At 37.2% G+C, this 23,098-nt stretch overlaps 1 protein-coding gene across 2 annotated transcripts in view; it reads right to left on the bottom strand.

Moving 5' to 3' along the window:
• The window catches only part of SYT1 (synaptotagmin 1), a 238,934-nt gene extending 218,343 nt beyond the window's left edge, over positions 1 to 20,591 (bottom strand). For both annotated transcript variants that reach the window (XM_010599005.2, XM_003405220.3), the window contains exon 1: positions 20,426 to 20,591. In XM_010599005.2, the coding sequence (XP_010597307.1) occupies positions 20,426 to 20,591 (166 nt within the window). The remainder of the gene's footprint in view (positions 1 to 20,425) is intronic.
• Positions 20,592 to 23,098: the final 2,507 nt, after the last annotated feature.

A 23,098-nucleotide genomic window follows, 5' to 3' on the forward strand; every position in this document is an offset into this window, starting at 1 on the left:
TGTTTATACTCTATATGTACAATAGAGATGAGAATGCCCATCTTCACACTGAAGAATTTAGGCTAATTTGGAAGAATAAGACAAATAGCTATAACATAACAATGACACTGTCAAGAGTTACAAAGATGCCTGCAGAAAGTCCAGAGATGGGAGACTCTGATCAGTGAAGCAGGAAAAATAGTGTGGATGTGTTGGTATGTGGTCTTAGCAACACTTTACAGTCAAAGTGAATAAGTCATTTGAGTATATCAGAAAGAGTTTCTCACCTTCAAACTATCAGTGGACTGTCACCAACTTCTCTGTCCTTGGTTCACAAGTAACTTAATTTCTGTTGCAAACTATATGAGGGATTAATGATAATATCAGGGATGTGGATATGCAGTGGCATTCAGAAGTATTCAGGAGTGAGTTATCTCTGTGGATAGTGATGGCAATCTCTTTCCTTTCATCCCATTCAATTTTTTACCACAACACTTACTCAGCCTTCCTTGATCCTGTTAAGTACATAGGCTACAATTCTATTCGTACTTACGGGATGGAATAGTTCATGCTCACTGATTTTACTTCCTCACCACACTTTCTCATTTCTTCTCACCCTGTACCCTGCAAGCTGACTTCTGATTTGAACTCTCTAATGAAACAAGGCTTTTTAAGGTCACTAAAGCTCTAAATCCACTGGTCTTTTCTCAAGTATGCTCTTTAACGATCTATTTACAGCATTTGCCACGCCTGGATGCTTATATCTCTAATTATTTCTTCTTATTGTCAAAAGAGGAAAAAAAATCAAGTTGGCTCACACTCTATTCCATAAAGCCCATAAAGACTTATGGCTTGCAGATTAATGTATGACCTGTTTAGCAAAGCATTCAAGGCTCTCAGAAATAAGGTTGCATCCTTTCTCTGCCAACCACGCCATTCAATGTATCCTATAATCCAATCACACCATCCTCACTGTTAACTGCAAAGCTGCAATGGTACTCACATTGTTCTGTATGGAATGGTTTTCTAGCAATTCTCTGGTTATGCAAAGTCTTCTCTGGTTCAAGGCACAATTTAAATGCCACTTCTTTCCGAATTCCTTCCCTGTCATTCCCATATCCTTTCTCCTTCCCTTGTGCCTAGTTTATATGCACCTTGCTTTAATACTTATTTCATTTTGCCTTGTATTAATGTACGGTTTGCTTAACATTTTTGAGACTGTTTACTCACCTATAAAATTGGGATTGTAAGTGTCTACCTAACATGGTTGTTATAAGGGTTAAATCAATTAAATAATAATTCAACATGTAGATAAGTAGAACTGTTACATAGGGTTTTCAAGGAGGGGCCGGTGGATTTAAACTGCTGACCTTTTGGTCAGCTGTCAAGCTGTTAACCACTATGCCAGCAGGGCTCCATGTAGATAACAGCCTGTACTAAGTACTCAAAAATGTTGGTCATGGTGATGATGCTGATGAGAAAGTCCATCTCCTCGTCCTCACTACACTAAAAACACTGCAAGTGTAGATTACATGCTTTAGTCATTTTCGTTCCTCCCAAACCTTAAGCAGTACATTCAATACATTTCTTTTGACTTGAATTGGCCACTGTTTCTCAAAAACTCTCTTTACTTAACTTCTGTGACACTCTGCTTTTCTGCATTTACCATTACTCTAACTGCTTGTTTATCTCTTCATCAATTTCTCTACTCATCCGTGAGCTTTGTATTTGAAGAATTTATCATTAACTCCCCCTCTTTTTTTATCCTCTGTACATTCTTACAGCTGTCTACTTTCACAACCTAAACTTACATGTGCTCAACTACTAAACCTCAATTTTCTAATGCTGAACTCTCCCTGCATTCCCCACTCCCGACAGGGCATGACCCTGGCATGGTTCAGTAGCTTTTCTGGAATTATTTTTCATTTTCTTTTTCCTGCACACACTCAGATCTAGTCGCAGTGGCTGTCGACAGCATGTCTACAGAGTCTGTCATGTTTGTACTTTCCTTTCCAGAGCAATTCAGGCTTCCATTATCTCTCTTGTATCCTTAAATTGCCTCCTTCCTGCTCTCTCCCTCTGTCCAGGCTCTCCCTGTTGCAATCTATCCTACCCATACACTGCTGCCAGATTGATGTTCCTAAAACAAAACTGTAATTATGTTACTTCCATGTTTAAGTATCTTGAATGGTTCCTGGCTCCTCTTTAGCTATTAAACACAGTCTAAACTCCTTGGCCTGATATTGATGGTCCTCTCTAACCTAATTCCAAATTACATTTGCAGTCTGAAATGTAATGACTTTGATGACTCTCCTATGCATCTCTTAAGTTTTGGCATGTGTCACATTCTTGTAGTATTATTGTCTTTCCTATTAGATTATAAGGAAAACACTGGTGGCATAGTGGTTAAGAGCTATGGCAGTTTGAATCCACCAGGCGCTCCTTGAAAACTCTATAGGGCAGTTCTACTCTGTCCTTTAGGGCCGTTATGAATCAGAATTGACTCAATGGCAATGGGTTTGGTTTTTTTTTTTTTTTATTAGATTATAAGAGTGATGACGTATTCTATTTTGTATCCTACCACTAAGTCTTTCGTCAATGTCACACACGTTTATTGATTACCTGGTCTTTGTAAGGCATATGGCATGTGGCCTGGAGTATAAAAGAATGAATCAAACTCCAAGGCTATTCTCATAGAACTTAGTCTAGCAAGGAAGATAAAATATGAGCATAATACTAATGGTAGAAGATGATAAGTATATTAAAAGAGTAAGATGGATGTTCAGGAGTAGCTTTCCAGAAGAGCTAGCATTTGACTTGAGCCTTGGCCTTTTAGTACTGGGAAACTTGGGTATGCAGAGTTTAGTACAATGGTATTTCATATGTTGGAGCATCATGGACTAAGGTACAAAGGCAGGAAATGGAGGCATGTCTCTGTGGAATGGTAAATGGTTCAGCTCACACACAGTATGAGTACTTGAAAGAGAAACAAAAATGAAGTTGGAAATGCACATTGGGGCTACATTATAGAGGATCTTGCATGCAGATGAGGAAGTTGAAATGTCAGCTAAGCAAGGAATACTAAAGATTTTTTAGCAAGGGACTGGCATGTTCAGAGCTGGGCTCCAGGAAGAGTCATCTGGAAGATTTATGTAAATGGATTGTCCGTAGGTGGAAAATGGTTGCAGGAAGATGGGTTAGGAGGCTCTAATAATTGTACTATAGATGAGGGCCCAAACTAGAGCAGCAGTGGGAATGGAGGGGAGAGGGAGAACATGAGTGAGGCAAGAGGACTTGTTAACTAGCTGGGCAATGGAAACAAAAAATGAGAAGAATCAAAGATGATGCCAGGGTTTTGAGCTTTAAAGTAGAAGAACACTTGTCCATGCCTGTGTTTTGCTGGGGAAAAAGAAGATGGGTTTAGTTTTGGATATAGTAAACTTCAATGGCAAATGGGACACATGGATTAATAGATCTTAGAGGAGCTTTAAAAAATGGATTTTATGGTAGTTTGAATTTGCATTTCCATAACGACTAAGGATGTCAAGCATCTTTGCATGAGCTTATCAGTCATTTGTATCTTATTTGATTGTTCAAACCTTTGCTCCTTTTTTTTTTTTAAATGCATTTATTGTGGTAAAATATATATAAGACTTGTCATTTTATCTATTTTTAAGTATACAATTCAGTGGCATTAATTACATTCACAATGTTGTGCAACCATCACCACTATTTCTAAAACTTATTCATTACCCCAGATAGAAAATTGGTACTCAATAATCTTTTCTCACTTTTGTACTGGGTTGTAAAAGATTTTCTTTTTTTTTTATATATTCTTGAAAGAACTTCTTCCTCACATATATGTGTTGTAGATATTCTCTCCCAGTCTATGACTTTTCATTTTATGTTCTTAATGGTGTATTTCAAAAAGCAGAGGTCTTTAATTTTGAGGAATACTGATTTATCAATTTTTTCTTTTATAGTTATTGTTTTTGTGTCCTGTCTAGAAAATATTTGCCTATATCAAGTTCATGAAAATTATCTACTATGTATTTTTCTAGAAGTTTTACAGTTTTAGCTCTTACATTTAGATCTGCAATTCATTTTGAGTAACTAGGGAAGTAGACATTAAAACTGCAATGTCATACTCTACACACAAGAAAGAATGGCTAAAATTAAAAAAAGACTGGCAATTCCAAGTGTTGCCAACACGTGTAGCACCTGGAACTCTCAGACATTGCTGGTGGGAATGTAAATAATACAAACACTTTAGAAAACAATTTGATAGTTTTTGTAATGTAAAATAAATATTTAACATAAAAAAAGTTGCCATCAAGCTGACTCCAACTTAGGACTCCACATGTCACAGTAGAACTGTGCTCCATAGGGCTTTTAATGACTGAATATTTGGGAATAGGTTGCTAGACCTTCCTTCCGAGGTGCCTTTAGGCAAACTCGAACCTCCAACCTTTCCGTTAGCAGCTGAGCACAGTACTTTCCCAAAAGAAATGAAAACACATATCCACTCGAAGATTTGTACAAGAATATTTGTCCCAGCTTCACAAACTGGAAACAACATAAATGCACAACAGATGAGTGAACAGGCAAATTGTGGATATCCACACAATGAAATACCACTCAGCAATTAGAAGTATGGACTGCTGATACACCCAAGAACATGGATGAATCTCAAAAATATTATGCTAAGTGAAAGAAATCAGACACAAAAGACTATACACCATATGGTTCCATTTTTGTGAAATTCCATAGCAGTCAAAACTATTCTGTAGTGACAAAAAGCAGATCAGTTGTTGCTTAGAACAGTACATGGCAGGGCAGGGATATCTGGAAAGGTGCTAGGAGGATTTTTTTGAGTGATGATTACATTGCACATGTTTGTCAAAATGCACAGACCTACACATTTATAATAATAGTGCATTGTATTGTATGTAAAGCATTCCTCAATCAAGTTAGTTTCCAAAAATCGGGAGAGCTCGATAGAGACTTCAAGGCTTGGAACTGAGTTTTGGGCAGGATTTACATAAAAATAGTATTGGAAGTCCTGAAATTATGAAGAAATCATAGAGGTAGAGGACTGTCAAATCTAGATCTCTGAAGAGAACCTATGTGTAGACAATAGAAGAGGCATAGAGAAAGGATGTTCAGAAATAAAGAGTAAGAATTACAATATGAAATTTCAGAAGAAAAGGGAGAAAAGAATTTTAGTAAGTGTAAGATAAATGGCATTGGGTACCTTGTGTGCATAGGTCCATCTGGCCCTTGTGAAGTGAATGGCCAAATCAAGTAATCCAGGACGACCTCCGGCAGAAAAAGGCAAAGCTGTATCAAGCTCCAGTTGAAGATAAACACATCAGAACTGATTTTTGGGAAACCATCTATATGTTTTCCTGTATTTGAGGCATTGGTAAAATCATACAGTGCTCAACTTTTTGAGAGATGCTTAAACTCAAACTCTTATAGAAGCACACTGGCTTTGACATCCGTAACATTGGTGTTATAGTTTAAGACTACTTCATGCAAAATAGCAAAACAGTTTCATTCCTGATGAGGACCTGGAAGGCAGCCAGTTAAATCACATTAGAGCAACTTTAGCAGGTCTGAGAAAGAAAGGTGGATGGATGACAGCCGCTGTGGAAAGGCGAGGTGATATGGAATGGTTCCAATCAGTGTGGGCCGAAGATAGCCGACAAAGTCATTTTGAAGCACTACTTCAGAAGCTGTGGTGTTATCAGCAATGACAGTAGCTGAAAGACTAGACTGCTGTGCTTTGTGTGGCTGATGAGGTGAAACAGAAACTCACACAAGTTATAGCCTATAAGCAGCTACTCACCAAAGGAAACTTCACAAAAGTGCCCACTGTAGAAGGAACCACTGTGACACAACATTTTCAGCTATCTTTGTTTGTATAAAGTAAAGCCAAGGACAAAATGAACTTTGTCAGTGAAAGCACAAGAAGCTGGGCTGTGTTGTATAGCATTCGTCATAAGAAATGAGTTTATCTCATTTTCTGCATATTCTAATAGAACATGTTATTTTTTAGAACTAAAAGATGAACTAGTACTAAGTCCCAGATGTCCACTTGAATAAAAATGCTTGTGGCGAGACCGTTTACCTTGAAGACCAATTTGGTGGCTGCTTATATCTCAATTCTAAATCACACTGGGTTGCCCCCAAGCCAGAGGGACTAAAACAAGGAATATTTTTATTCAGCACACACAAGAAGGAAAGAAAACAGAATAGAAGACAACAAAGTGAAAAAAAGTTCAAAGAAAGGGAGAGAAAAATAAACAGAGAGGTACAAAGAGAAAAGATAGGTTGTAAAGTGACCAGTGGTAGAGGGAAAGCAAAATGGCCCCGGAAGGTTGCTCACCTTTGGCTGAGCCAGCATAACACTGAATGTCACCTTTGATTATTACGCCTTCCCCCACTACCTTTTCAGTGAGGCCATTTTGAAAGTTCTTTTCTTGATAACACAATACGTCATCTAGGATCCTTTGTGCTAAAGGAGAATAATAATTCTGCCTACCATGAGGCAGATTTTGTGCTGGGGTTGGAGACACATAGATGAAAAGACAGTATCCCTGGCCCCAAGTAGCATGCACAGTATTAAGACAAAAATGCAAACATATAAGTAAAATATAAAGTAAAAACCATAAGTAAGCATATGCAAAGCACAAACAGGGAGAGTTATTGATTAATGGCAGACTAGGGGTGGATTAGAAAATCTGGTGGGATAGTAGTTAAGTGCTATGGCTGCTAACTAAAAGGTTGGCAGTTCAAATCCACCAGGTGCTCTTTGGAAACGCTATGGGGCAGTTCTACTCTATCCTATAGGGTCATTATGAGTCAGAATTGATTTGATGGCAATGGGTTTGGTTTTTTTTTTTTTTTGGTTTGAGGGGTGGATTGCAGAGGGCCAGAAGAGTTTTAAGGAGTTTTTTGAGGGATAAAAACAAATAGTCCAGGCCTATAAGCAGTGGTAAGCAAGGAATTTGAGGCATGGGAGTGAGTTTGTGCAAAGGCTTAGAGGCATGAAATAATATGGATCATAAATTCAGTTCCTCTAAGAAGCTCTGTTCTGCTGGAACAAACTGTATGAGGGCGAATAGTTGGAGATGGAGCTGGAGAATACTCAGAAGCCATATCAAATCCTATCAGAAAGAGCCATCTCGGTCTTGCTAAGAAATATTAATTTAGAAGCCCTGGTTGAAAATTCTGAGTCTATAATGCTATTGAGATCCAGAAACAAGTTAATATTATGAGCTTTGGTTTAATTCCTTAGCATGGCATTTACAGCCTAGCACACAGTAAGTGCTATATAAATATACACAGGAAGCCTATGAATTCTGAATATGGTCAACATTACATTCCAGATATTTTATATAATGCTCACACCTACACTACATGGTAAGTACTATTATTACCTCTATTTATCAGAGAATAAATGATTTTCTCAAGGGCATACAACTAGCAATGGCAGAGCTGGGTTTTTGAATCTAGACAGACTGACTTCAAAGCTCACACTATTAATCACCACAATACACAACCTCTTATCATAGCAAACAACACCCTCCTGACCTGGGTTAATAACTAATATTGGGCCAGAGACTCTGAATGCCTAACAAAACATTGGACAAAGTCTTAACTCTTTCGGTTTACTGAGGTGTACCAAAAAATCTAGGTTATTGTATTTATGTGATTATAACAACATTTTTAATCCATGGTAATAGCTATAGGATTGCTGTGAGTCAGAATTGACTCGACAGCACATAGCAACAATAATAATAGCTTACTGATTTTAAAGACTCTGATCCAAATCTTAATGGAAATGGAATTATTGCAATAAAATTTTATCTTCAAGGCTTTGAACAATATGACTCAGACAATTATAGCTTATTGCACTGAGATCTTGGCTCTGTTCTAAGTTTATGTGAACAGGTCCACACTAGTTTCAGTCAATGGTGTATTTATCAGTCAAATACATTTCTGTTATTTTGTAGTCTACTGCTGCCCTTTTCTTACTTGTATATGTGAAGGCAACTTGAAAGAGAAGAGAAAAAGAGAGTGGATTCAAGTGGTTTTGCAATTCCTCCGGGGCAGCAATTTCAATGAAAATGTTGCTTGGTGAGGAAAACTTTAAATGGGCTCATGTTTTCTTAATCTTTATTTCTTAAAGTTATCTGAGTTCACTCAATAGACAGACTGGGAAGCCATGTGGACTCAGAAGACATCAAGTTCAAATCCTTTTATTACAGCATTCTCATAAATGAAAAAACAAAGAAAAGTAAAGCTGAGAGCTAAAAATAAAATGGTATATCACACAGTTTCTTTCTGGTTTCTGCTTCTGAATTCTTTATCCAATTTAATAGAAACTGGCACAAACCTGACAGGTCAGCAATGCAGTAAAAGATCTACATAGTCATCGGAGTGAGCAGAAAAAGTAGCCTCTCAACTTCTCTCATTTTGCTGTTTTCTTTGTAGATTGCCTATGTATTCAGACTTTGCCTAGTGAAAATGTAGCATAGATTTTGACCTGCAACTGCTACATGGTAAGGAATAGACTTTTAAAGCTATTTAAAAATATATTTGTATAATATTTCAGCATAAAAAAATTTCTGAGCTATTTTTAGTAGAGGTCAAAAATATGATTCATTCCTCTTATTTTCCTCGGGTGTCTTTATTTAATATCTTTGAGATGCTCGTGGAATGTACCTAAATAAATTTAGAAATTTAGCTGAGATCTTAGTTCAGTTGGTGGTTTTATGTGCTTGCTGTTATTTCATATTACCCAGGCTTTGGAACATTTATAAAATCCCTCAGCACTAGTTCATTTTAAAGGCATGGATTTCTTGGGGAAATTTTCTGCATAATAGGCTTCTAAGAAGAAAACATATGTAAACTACCTTCTTGAAATAAAACATCAGTAGCATATAGTTTTGTTAGGTTTCCACATTGAATACAGGAAGCTGATAGAGTTATATCGAACACTTGTTCTTTTCAATCAGTACTATACACAATGACCCAGCTTACAACCCATATTTATTATATCGAAGTATAAAACCAAAAAACCAAACCCGTTGCTGTCGAGTCAATTCTGACTCATAGCAGCCCTATAGGAAAGAGAAGAGCTGCCCCATAGGATTACCTAGGCTATAATTCTTAGAGTAGTAGACTGCCACATCTTTCCCCCATGGAGAGGCTAGTGGGTTCAAAGTGTTGACCGTTAGGTTAGCAGTCAAGTGCTTAACCACTTGGCAACCAGAGCTCCTTTATCAAAGTATGCATAATAGATATTACAACAACCTACATATATTACTGCTGGCAGTAATTTAAAGGATAAATTAGAAGAAAGTAATTTGAATATCAAATAATTTGTATCTCCAATATAAAAATGTTTAGACACAACTAAAGTAGAAGACATAATGAAGTAATCAAATGCCTGCAACTACTAAAAGGAATGTTTGCATTTAAAGAATTATGACAATAAAATTTAAGAAAAATGAAAAAAAAAAAAGATCAGATATTAGGTGGATATTAGAATGAAAGCTGGAATATTCAGTGTATATTCCAAAACCCAGACCAGCTGCTGTTGGGTCACCGACTCATAGCGACCCTGTAGGACAGAGTAGGACTGCCCACAGGGTTTCCAAGGCTGTAAATCACTGCCGCATCTTTCTCCTTCAGAGTGGCTGGTGGGTTCATACCGCCAACCTTTTTGATTAGCAGCTGAGCACTTTTAACCACTGTGCCCCTAAGACCCCTATCAGTGTATGTTAGAGCCATGTAAAGATACTTTGTATTTATATGTAAAACAATTAGTTCTAGGCTTAGATCATTATAAATGGGTTTCCTTCTCTATATATGCTCTATGGGACTTTTGAAATTTGTGCGGATGCGAGGCAATTCTCCATTGTGTGAAACTTCTGCACATTGCAGGATGTCTAGACTCCCTGACCCATGCCCTCTACATGCCAGTAGCTGCCCTCCCCACCCCTCCTTTCACTGAGCACACTAAAGGTGGCCCAACACATCCACATCCACTGTATTCTGTAGAGGGCAAGGACACTTCTTTTAAGAACTGCTGTTTTAGATAAAGTAAGCAGCTTTTCTGTCATAAGATTGGATTATTAATGGTAATGCTTATAACACACACACACATACACACACACACATTTCCTGTATTTTGAATTAGAATTAAACTAAAATAAAATTATAGTAATGGGATATATATATATTATATATATGTGTGTGTGTATATATGTATATATACATATTTTTTTCTTTTTCTGTTTTTCAAGGGTGAGCCTCAGGAGTGACTTCATTACTGAGCTAAAAGGGAGTGCAGGGACCATACCCTCAGGGTTTCTCCAGTCTCTGTCAGGCCAGCAAGTCTGGACTTTCTTTTTGAGTTAGAATTTTGTTCTGCATTTTTCTCCAGCTCTGTCTGGGACCCTTTACTGTGATCCCTGTCAGAGCAGTCAGTGGTGGCAGCCAGGCACCATCAAGTTGTACTGGACTCGGTCTGGTGGAGGCCATGGTAGTTGTGGTCCATTAGTCCTTCAGACTTACCTTTCCCTTGTGTCTTCAGTTTCTTCAATAATGAAATACATGTTTATTGATATCAGCATGAGTAACTACATTGTCCTGTGATGAATTGCAGCACCTAATAGTTAAGTGCTTGGCTGCTAACTGAAACGCCGTGGTTTGAACCCACCAGTGGCTCCATGGGAAAAAAGACTTGGTGATCTGCTCCCGTAAATATTACAATTTGGGAAACCCTATGGGGCAGTTCTACTCTGTCATATAGGGTCTCTATGAGTCATAATCAAATCAACAGTACACAGCAACAACAACATGACACTCTCTTAAATCATAATTATAAAACTGGGAAGGTTTGCCTAACCACACCCACATCTAAAACCTGCACTGTATCTAACTTACTTGGGCAAGTCACTCACCTTGCTAAGTTTCAGCTTTCTATCTATAAAATGGGTATAGTAATTGGTCTCGTTTAGTTTTTTTTTTTTTTTTAAGTAAGGCTCAAAAGAGGCTTATTTCATAGAATGTACACCACATACATGCTAAGTTCTTTATAATCATTGTTAATTATTTCAATTATTATTTTTATTCATGTGCTATAGAATACTGTGTTCCTAAGATTTCTCTTCATCTGTTTCCTGGAATTATTTCTTGACATTGACTTATGTTCATTCTACAGTCACATGAGGGTAAGCAAAGCACTGGACTACATTTTTCCTTGTTGATGAATATTTGCTTATGCCATTTTCAACCAATTATATCACTCTTGGTTGAAAATGGCATAAGCAAATATTCTGGTTTGGTTTTGGTGTATCACTATTAAGTGTTTGGTTTCTTTGGCTGTTGCTGTGAGGGATAATGCTGATCTACCCACTGTTTTTTCAGGCAACTGTTCTCAAACTACACTTCCTGCAGACAGATGTCCTCAGAGCTGCTCATGTGAGTTCTTGGGAGGGTGAGGAAGACACATTTAATTCACCATAACAGCTCCATTTGCTTTTATCCACCTTATACATTTGGGCTTCTATGTAATATTTCATTTGAAAAAGGGCATCCTTGGTAAAAAGTTTAGACAACTATTTCTTTCTACATTACTGTTTCTCCAAGCATGGCCAAAGGTCCACGTTGTTTGGTGTGATGTTAATGTTGTTGTTGTTGTTAGGTGCTGTCTAGTCGGTTCCTACTCATACTGACCCCTTGTACAACAGGACAAAACACTGCCCTGTCCTGTGCCATCCTCACAATCTTTCTTATGCTTGAGCCCATTGTTGCAACCATTCTGTCAATCCATGTCTTCCTGTTTTTCGCTGATCCTCTACTTTACCAAGCACGATGTCCTTCTCCAGGGACTGATCCCTCTTGGTAACATGCCCAAAGTTTGCAAGATGCAGTCTAGCTATGCTTGCTTCTAAGGAGCATTCCGGTTGTACTTCTTCTAAGACATATTTGTTCATTCTTTTGGCAATCTTCACCAACACCACAAATCAAAGGCATCAATTCTTCTTCAGTCTTCCTTATTCATTGTCCAGCTTTTGCATGCATATGAGGCGATTGAAAATACCATGGCTTTGGTAAGGTGCACCTTAGGGTTCAAGGTGATACCTTAGCTTTTTAACACTTGAAACAGGTCTTTTGCAGCAGATTTGACCAATGCAATATGTCCTTTGATTTCTTGACTGTCACTGCCCTGAGTGTTGATTGTGGATCCAAGTAAAATAAAATCCTTGACAACTTCGATCTTTTCTCTGTTTATCATGATGTTGCTTAATGGTCTAATTGTGAGGATTTTGGTTTTCTTTATGTTGAGGTGTAACCCATACTGAAGGCTGTGGTCTTTGATTTTCATCAGTAAGTGCTTCAAGTCCTCTTCACTTTCATCAAGCAAGGTTGTGTCATCTGCATATCACAGGTTGTTAATGAGCCTTCCTCCAATCCTGATGCTGCATTCTTCTTCACATAGTCCAGCTTTTCGGGTTATTTGCTCAGCATACAGATTGAATAAGTATGGTGAAAGGATACAACCCTGACACACACCGTTCCTGACTTTAAACCATGCAGTATCTCCTTGTTCTGTTCAGAAGACTGCCTCTTTCTCTATGTACAGGTTCCTCATGAGTGCAATTAACTGTTCTGGAATTCTTATTCTTCACTAAGTTATCCATAATTTGTTATGATTCACACAGTTGAATGCCTTTGCAGAGTCAATAAAACACAGGTAAACATCTTTCTGGTATTCTCTGCTTTCAGCCAGGATCCATCTGACATCAGCAATGGTATTCCTGGTTCTACATCCTCTTCTGATTCCAGCTTGAATTTCTGGCAGTTCCCTGTTGATATATTGCTGCACCTGCTTTTGAATGATCTTCAGCAAAATTTTACTTGCCTGAGATGTTAATGCTATTGTTTGCTAATTTCCGCATTTGGTTAGATCACCTTTCTTGGGAATAGGCATGCATATGGATTTCTTCCAGTCAGTTAGCCAGGTACCTGTCTTCCAAATTTCTTGGCATAGATGAATGAGAGCTTCCAGCATTGCATCCATTTGTTGAAACATCTCAGTTGGTATTCTGCCAATTCCTGAAGACTTGTTTTTCACCAATGTCTTCAGTGCAGCTTGGACCTCTTCCTTCAGTACCATCAGTTCCTGATCATGTGCTACCTCTTGAAATGGTTGAACCATGACCAATTCTTTTTGGTATAGTGACTGTGTGTATTTCTTTCATCTTCTCTTGATGCTTCCCATGTCATTTAATATTTTCCCCATAGAATCCTTCAATATTGCAACTTGAGGTTTGAAAATTTTCTTCAGTTCTTTCAGTTTGAGAAATGCTGAACGTGTTCTTCGCTTTTGGCTTTCTATCTTAGGTCTTTGCACATGTCATTATAATACTTTGTCTTCTCGAGCCACACTTTGAAATCTTCTGTTAGCTCTTTCACGTCATTGTTTCTTCCTTTGGTGTCAGCTACTTGACATTCAAGAGCAAGTTTCAGAGTCTCTTCTGACATCCATTTTGTTCTTTACTTTCTTTTCTGCCTTTTTAACGACCTCTTGCTTTCTTCATATATGATGTCCTTGATGTCATTCCACAACTTGCCTGGTCTTCAGTCATTAGTGTTCAGTGAAATCTGTCCTTGAGATGGTCTCTAAATTCAGGTGGGATATACTCAAGGTCATACTTTGGCTCTTGTTGACTTGTCCTAATTTTCTTCAGTTTCAGCTTGAACTTGCATACGAGTAATTGATCCTCCAATTTGCGGTCAGCCCCTGGCCTTGTTCTGACTGATGATACTGAGCTTTTCCGTTGTCTCTTCCCACCGATGTAGTTAATTTGATTCCTGTGTATTCCATCTGGTGAGGCCCGGGTGTATGGTTGCCATTTATGTTGGTGAAAAAGGTATTTTCAATGTAGAAATTTTTGGTTTTGCAAAATTCTATCGTGTGACCTTCAGCATCATTTCTATCACCAAGGTCATATTTTCCAACTACCAGTCCTTCTTCATTTCCAGCTTTTGCATTCTGATCACCAGTAATTATCAGTGCATCCTGTTTGCATGTCCCATCAATTTCAGACTGCAAAATTTGTAAAAATCTTTACTTTCTTCATCTTTGGCCTTAGTGGTTGGTGCGTAAATTTGAATGATAGTCATATTAACTGGTCTCCTTATAGGCGTATGGATATTATCCTATCACTGACAGCATTGTACTTCAAGATAGATCTTGAGATGTTCTTTTTGACAATGAATACAACGCAATTCCTCTTCAAACTGTCATTCCTGGCATAGTAGACCATATGATTGTGTCAGTCAAAATGGTCAATATCACTCCATTTCAGCCCACTAATGCCTAGGATATCAACACTTATGCATTCCATTTCATTTTTGACCACTTCCAATTTTCTTAGATTCATACTTCGTGAATTCTGTGTTGCAACTATTAATGGATGTTTGCAGCTGTTTCTTCTCATTTTGAGTCCTGCCACATCAGCAAATGAAGGTCCTGAAAGCTCGACTCCATCCATGTCATTAAGGTCGACTCTACTTTGAGGAGGCAACTCTTCCTCAGCTGTATTTTGAGTGTCTTCCAACCTGAGGGGCTCATCTTCTGGCACTATATCAGACAATGTTCTGCTGCTATTCATATGTTTTTCACTGGCTAATTCATTTCAGAAGTAGACTGCCAGCTCTTTTTCCTTGTCTCTTTTTGTCTGGAAGCTCAGCTGAAACCTGTCCACCATGGGTGACCCTGCTGGTATTTGAATGCTGGTAGCATAGATTCCAGCATCGTAACAACACAAAAGCTCCCACAGTATGACAAACTGACAGGCATGTGGGGGGATGTTAATATTATAAATACAATAATCTCTATACATTTGTTTCTAACCTGAAATAACCTAGCCTGAAACAAAACAATTGTATTTTTGTTTGTTTGCCTCATGCACTGGAACAGGGGCTTTGCTTTTGGTATAACGCCAATACAGAGCTCTACAGACCTGTCCACCCCTATTTTATTAGCACCTTTGATGTCAGACACTTTAAAACTGTAAGAGTACAAAGATGTGTAGAAATGGCCCTTGCAGCTGAGGAATTTATGTTTCAGTGTGAGAGGAAGCCAAATATAGACAAACAAATGAAACCCAAATAGACAACCAAGATTGTGAGAGATTTGAATGAAGAGCTTTGAAGGATAAAGGAAGACTCAAATAGGTCTATCTTGAGAAAGCACTAACTTCTCACCCCTATGGTAACATCTGAGCAGGTTCTTAAAAAAAAAAAAATTTATCAGGGTTAATGAGGAAAGGGAGTCCAGAAAGAGACAAAAGTGTGACATAAAACACGAGTGTGAAAGTGCTGGCAGATTTGGAGAGGTATCTTGGTAGGAAAATTAACAGGACTCAAAAGAAGGCAAGTATAGAATTGTAGAGGGACCTGGAGTGGGGAGGCAAGGATAATGGTGAGATTACTTACTTGAATGGCTATGCAAGTGAAGCCCCCCAGGAAGAGCATATAGAATGAAATATGGATAGAACTAAGGATGGAATCCTGGAAAACAAGCACTTCTGTGCCATCTAAGAGAAGGAATAACAAGGAGTAGTCAGTGAAACAGAAGGAGGACAAGCTGATGAAGGAGAAAAAGGAGAGGAAGAAAGAGGAAGCAAAGGAGAGTCCTGGAAGGTAAAGAGTTTTCAGAAGATGGTTTCCAATAGTGATAATGATACAGAAATATCTGACCAAATGAAGATTGATAATAGCCTTCATACTTGTGCACCAGAAAGTACCTGGTGACTTTAGTGAAAACAATTTTAGCAGGACATAAAGGATAAAAGTCACAGTAAAAGGGGTTGAGCTGTTAATGGGAGTTGAAGAAAGAGATGTCAGGGTCCTGGTTATGTTTTTCATAAAGTTTGATGGAGATGTGCAGGACACTGGTGTGGTAGCCTAAGGGGTGAGGTAAGGTCAAGAGAAGAAATTCTTAAAGCATGAAGGAAGAAAACTGCCATTTCTTAAGCAATTATGGTACATAGCCTTGTGCTAAGTACTTTCAGATAGGTGAAATGTTAGCGTATGTATAGGCTAAAGGAATGAAGAAGTAGAAAATAAAATTACAAGAGAAAAAAAAAAAGGGAAAATTAGTGGATAAAGTGGCAAAAAGAAACACCAAGAGGGGATTTGCCTTCCCTAAAACAAGCACTGGTGAGGTAGGTTTAAAGAATAAAACGAACGTATATTTTACAGAGTTTTTAGAATTTTCTCAATTTGGGTGACTGACCTGAATAGGGAACTTTTCTAACATATAAATCTTGTTGCCCTTAATGTTAAGTGGGTTACTTAACATATAAATAGACTAGTTAGAATAACAGCTGGAGTTTAGAAATAGTTAACATTTACACAATTCTTACTTTGTGCCAGATGCTCTGCTAAGCACTTTATATGCATTGATGCCTTTACCCAACAACCCTATGATGTGCGTATTCTTTTCATTCCCATTTTATACAGGAGGAAACTAATAGAAAGACCAAGTCATGCATCCAAGGTCATGTAACTAGTATGTGGTGGAACCAGGATTTGAACTAATGCAGTCTGTATCCAGAGCCTGTGCTTTTAATTCCTATATTATACTGTCTATCCAATAATTTTTCTACATGAATTAGACAACCACTCTTATCCCACTTGCTCCTATTCTGTACTAACTCAGAATTTGGCTATTTGGCTTTCTGCTGTGCTTAAGGAAAGGTTCGCTCTACTTCAAGAAGCTCATAAATATCAAAACCTTAATCACAGCTATTTGGACGACATGAGTTCATGCTTTATGAATCAAGCATGGTCCTAGTCATATTAAAAATCAAAGTTGCAAAATAAAGAAACATTCTGAAAAACCTTGTCTGCTTCATTTAGATAACAGGGTGCAGACTGACTTGAAAAGATAAAAATGCTCAGCATTTACCATTTCCTTTCCGTTTTTTATTTTAAGCCCCGTGGTGTTATGGATGATGTCATCAGGCAATTTGGTTTGAATATGCTCCATGCTGGACTGTGCAGATTACCCAACTAATGACATGCACATGCTTTGCCATTGTGACACCTCTCTTCTCACAAGTGGGAATTTCAAGTGACAGGCTAAAGCTGTTTCCTATCAATTTTGCAAAAAAACACATCTGCCAGATAGCCAAGATTTAGTTCAGAGGCTGAAATCGATTAATATTCTAATTTGTTACCTGTCATTAGCATCACATTATATTATGCCAAGTCAAAAGTGATAACCCTTAGATAATATATGCTCCTAAAGGAATTTGATTTTAGGGATGGATGTTATTTTTGTTTAGTGTTGCTCTCTGTGTATAAATCCCGTTAGGAATTTCAATTACACAAGCAGTAAAATTTGTGACATTAAAATGAAGGTGGTTACAGATTTTTAATAAAGCAGCAAGTATTTATGATACAGGTTTTTTTTTTTTATAATACGTATTTGCCATTACTATTTTTAAGGTTTTAGGTATTTCACTTGTTTCTGTTGAATCAGGGAGAGAGCTAGCAAAGTAATATCTTTATAGGAGTTACCCAGATCCCCTGACATCATTTTAGGTAGTTGGTCAAGAGCAAGTCACCATGGAGGAATACACAGAGTGTTTACTTAGTCTGATGTCCTGCCCAAGAATGGGACATGGGGAAGGGACAGTGGCTTGGGAAGGAATGAAATGACATTGGCAAGGGAAAAGTAAGGAAGAGAAAGAAAGGAGGGTTTCATAGATGTTTTTTCCAGGATGATGAAGAGGAAAGAAAAAATAAGGTAATAGTTGGTTCTGTGTTGGGAAAGTCTAAGAAAATGGTGTAGGCATTGTAAAAAAAAAAAAAAAAAATTTTTTTTTTTGAAGATGGAAACAATTTTCTTTTTCAACATGAGAGGCATAGTTAAGCAGTGAAATGATGCTTTCCTTAGTGTTAGAAACTGTACATTTATATATGCTTTAATTTGATAGCATCCTAAAGCCTCAAAGTCTAAGAGGGGTGGTCTAGGATATAAATTAAATCAGCACACATTCGTATATTTTCATTCATTCGATAAATAGATTACTGAGTGCCTCACATGCCTAAGTTCTGGGGATACAGCTGTGCATAAAACAGACCCAACTTCTTGCCTTCATGAAACAAACTTATATTCTTTTGGAGGAAGAAGAGGAATTTAAAACCAAATAAGGAAATACATAGTATTGCAAATGGTACTACGTAATACAGCAAGGATGGGGTTCCTTGGAATCCCAGAACTCCTTATAACAATCCACCGGAAATGCTAACAGGATGGGGTAGGATAAATGGACTACAATTTTAAATAATATAGCTGGGGAAATTCTAACTAAAAAGATGGAATTTGAGCAAGGACCTAAAGGAATGAATGAGTTGTGCAGATATCTGGCGAGGAATAGCCCAGACAGATGAACATATTAGTTCCACAGTTATCAACGTTTCCATATCTCTCATGTTGTTTATTCTTCCAGAGAAGAAGATGGCGTTGAGGACAAGAGAGAAGATGCATTTGATGTGGTGTTATTCATTGCTTTCTTTGTCTCCCTATAGCAAGTTTCTCTGAAAGCAAACATTTTGATAAACTACTAAGTGAGAGTTTGCACCCATGATATATGAATTTGGTTTCAGCCTTGTAGCTATGACCTCAAAGTTTTATAAAAAATATCCAGTTTTATAAATCAGCCCATCAGCTCAGCAGCAGAACAAAGGAAGAACTGACATCTTGTGGTTCCCATCCTAGGGCTCAAGCTATTGGGCCATCTTCATCTCCATTTGGTTATGGATCTTCCTGCTGAGAATGCTAATTACTGCCAACTGTGCTAGCAGTCTCTCGAATCAACTTGCATTTGTTAAAAAATGGACAGAAAAAATCCACAAGTTGTTGATTACAAAGAACTTGACTTCTTGTATTTTTAGTTTCTCAGTGTTCTTTTTTTTTTTTTAGTGTTCTTAGAGAATAATTCTCTTACAAATCTTATACATTTCTTACCTGGATTATTGCAATGGCCTGCTAACTAGTCCTTTCTTTTCTGCCTTTGCCCATTTACTATTCATTTTCACCACAGTGGCAGATCATAGGACACCTCTGCTCAGAACCCTCCATCGGCATTCTATTTCACTCAGAGTAATAGCTAAGTTCCTTTGAACAATCTTCGGGGCCCAGGTGATATGGCCCTCTACTACACCCAAATCAGCCTTCTGCCACTCTCTGCCTTGTTCATTCCACTTGAAGCACAGTGGGCTTCTTGGTGCTCCAGCCAGATTTGCCTAAGTGCTTCACATTTTCTAGGTTTAGAATAGTTTACTTCCCCACTTCCTCCAGGTCCTTTTATCAAGGAAACCAATTCTGATCGTGCTAAAAAGAAATAGCATTCCTTTCCCCTCTGTCTCATCCCTATCCCAGTTACTCTCCTTTATTTTTCTTATTATATCACCACATGGCATACTACATATATTTACCTCTTTATTGATTTATTACTCCTAGCTCCCACTAGAATATAAACTCCTAGCACTTAAATAGTGCCTAGTACATTTTTTTTTTTACTACATAGTAAGTGCTCAATAAACATTTGTCGAATGAATGGATTGTCTGATTTTTTAAGATCTCTAGTTTTCTGGTGGCTGTATTTTTTTGTATTACATAATAATGGTAGAAAATAAAATTTTTTTTCTTAGATTTGTGAACATTGATGTGGAACTCCAAAGTTCTAGAATTAGAAGAGAATTTATTGGAATAATCACAGCAAAACGGTTGAAACATTTTGTCTTCCACTCAATAACTTCAGATTTATAAGTTCCACAAAAAAAGTCTGATTGATAAAGACCAACCTACATTTTAAGATTTAAATTAAATGCCATCATTTGGACTTAGTGCTACACTCATACAAATAAACTTAGGTGCAAATTTTCTTCTAATAACAACAAAGATAATTTTCAAAAACTTTGCAAAGTATTTTAAAATGTTAGCCAAAGAAAATCAAACTTCTGATATTGGGAAAGTGGATTTTAGCTGCTGCTTAGGAATAGTCATTTACAATGGAATATTTTCATAAATAAAAATCCAAAATATACAAAAGACAAAACTCATGAGCATTGATGTTCTTGAGAGAAACCATTGCAGAAGATAAAAAAAAGACCCCACATTAAACACAAGATGCACATTATTTTTATACATTGGATTTTCTCTCAGAAAGTATATTTAAAGACTTAATAATAAGAATATTCCATTTCCAAGAATATTTCATTATTGGAACATTAGTATTCCAATAATAAAAAAATTTAACACAAGTTTTTAGTATTTTAAGAAAATGCTTTCTTTGCATTTCAACCACTTATTTTTACCTTTAAAATAACATATAATACTCACGTGGAATTTTATGCAACTCATTCATAAACTTCTCCTTCAGCTTAGAAAATGCATCTTCCTTTCCTTCTCCAGGACTGGCTGGCTCTGTAGCATTATTGGCTAGAACAGTCGCAACTGTTGTGACTGGCGGGGCTGCCAGGGCCTCATGATGACTCTCGCTCACCATTTTAGGTTCAGGTTAAACTGTGAGGGTAGGGAAGCAAAAGAAGAACAATTCAGAGTGGCTTAGCTGATGCCACATCAAAGATATACCAGAGACGAAAAGGCATCAGAGAGTGCACCTGCTCACTGGGTAAATAGTCTATCATTAGCATATTACTTTATGTTGGTTCATGAAATATTTATGGCACCACAGTGGAGAGTCCTCCCCAGAAGGTAAGATCAGACATAGTTACTGCATGGTATTCTCTCCCAACAATGCTTTGTAAGCTGTCATCTATTAGTTATTTATACAGCCAATTATTTCCAGTGTAGATTTAACTGCTAACCCATATCTAACCTGAATATGTATGAAACAGTTGCTGAGAGCATATACAATCTATACCCTAAAACATTTTGCATTTTCTGAAAGGAAAAAGAGATCAAGTATTTGTCTTGGAAATGTTGATAAATAATGCCATACTTTCAAAATGTTAGTGGACTTTTAAAATGATTATAAAAATACTATTTAAACATTGATACTCTAAGATATCATGAACGTTGTTTAAAAGCTGGTTCTTGAATCTCATTTATTGGTGGTATGTTTTCTTCTCAGTCATTTTTTTTGACATTTACCTTAGACAATATTCTGATCAATAATTCACTTGTCTTGCTGGGTGGTTTTTTCGAAGCCACTGCAAATGTGGCATGAGTGACTATATACATCCAGGCACTGATGATGTTAATAAACACATGACTTGTCTGTTTAATTATTTTAATTTATTTAGTTTTATTTCCTTATTTGTTTTCACTAGCTTACTTAATTATTTAAATGTTCGTTTACCTTCAAAATATTAAAAAAAATTAATCCTTAAAATAGTCAATGAAAAAACATTAGCCTTGAGTTCAGAAGACCTCAGTTCTAGTCCTCTTCACTAGCTAAATGAATTTTGACAAGGCATTTAACCTCTTAATTTATCCATCCATGAAGAACTAAAACCTACCCTTGCTAGAGATTTCTTAGTAAATGTTAAACTAAATTAAACTAAATTAACCCATTGCTGTCGAGTTGATTTTGACTCATAGTGACCCTATGAGTAGAACTGCCCTATAGGGTTTCCAAGTAGCAGCTGGTGGATTCAAACTGCTGACCTTTTGGTTAGCTGCCGAGCTCTTAACCACTACGCCACCAGAGTAAATGTTAAGCTCTCTATAAATGCAAAGAAGGTAATCTAAAGAGGCAGACATTAAGAAATATTCCCCAATCTGAAAATATTCTGGACTTTAATAACTTTATTGTGTGACTAAGATTTCAGGCTGTGCTGATGGAAGAGTGGGCATGATATTGGGCAGGAATTGATAAAAGTGTAAATGTGTCTGGGCAGTAGGAACTTCATAGTCTTGGCAGGAAAGTTGGTGGGACCATAAAGCCCTTTCGATTTGCAAAGAAATGGAGATGGCCAGTAAGCAGATACAGGGTTTTTATAGAATTTGAAACTTTTGTGAATTAGTTATGCATACTTACATATCTGGGGAAAGTACAATTGAAAGTAGAATAGTCTTAATGCTTGGGATTATTATTATTGTCTCAATTAAATTTCAGAGATTTTGGACCTTGTAGAAGGAGATCAAGGCTGAGGCTAATACACATACATAGATAATCAGTTTTTTTCCTTGTCTAGAAAATTTTATTCTGTTTATTGTAATAAAAATACGTATAACCCAACATTTGCAGAGTCAACAATTTTTACATGTGTAACTCAGTGACGATGGTTACGTTCATCATGCCAAACAACCATTTTATCCTTTTCCAAATTATTACACCACCATTAACTGAAACTCAGTGCCCCCCGAGCAATGTTTTCTGCTTTTCCCCCTCCATCTTACCTCTGGTAACTACTGATAAGCTTTAGTCTCTATACATTTGTCTATTTCATATATTATGCTATACATTGTGCTGAGTGAAATGACTTATGTTTCACTCAGCATAATGTTTCCAAGGTTCATCCGTGTTGAGCATGTATCAGTACGTCATGTCTCTTTATGGTTGAGTAATAGTCCATTGTATATATATATATACCACATTTTGTTCATCCATTCATCTGTTGATGGACATGTAGTTGTTTCTTCCTTTTGGCCATCTTGAATACCACCGCAATGAACATTAATATACAGGTTCTGTTTACATTCCTGCTTTCAATTCTTTTGGGTCTATACCTAGGGTTGCGATTGCTGGGCATATGGTAGTTCTGTTTAACTTTGTGAGGAACTGCCTGTTTTCCACAGCAGCTGTACCATTTTGCATTCCCACCAATAATAGTTAATCAATTTTTATTTCATAATTAATTGGTTATCCTTTAAGTTTTAATTCTCCACTGTTGTTGTTGTGTGCTGTCTAGTTAATTTTTGACTCAGAGTGACCTAAAGTGACAGCATAGAACTGCCTCATAGGGTTTTCTAGGCTGTGATCTTAATGGGAGCAAATCACCAGGTCTTTCTCCTGCGGAGCAGGTGGGTGGGTTTGAACTGCCAATC

The sequence above is a fragment of the Loxodonta africana genome, chromosome 4 (assembly GCF_030014295.1).
Source record: "Loxodonta africana isolate mLoxAfr1 chromosome 4, mLoxAfr1.hap2, whole genome shotgun sequence".
In the NCBI taxonomy this organism is placed as follows: Eukaryota; Metazoa; Chordata; class Mammalia; order Proboscidea; family Elephantidae; genus Loxodonta; species Loxodonta africana.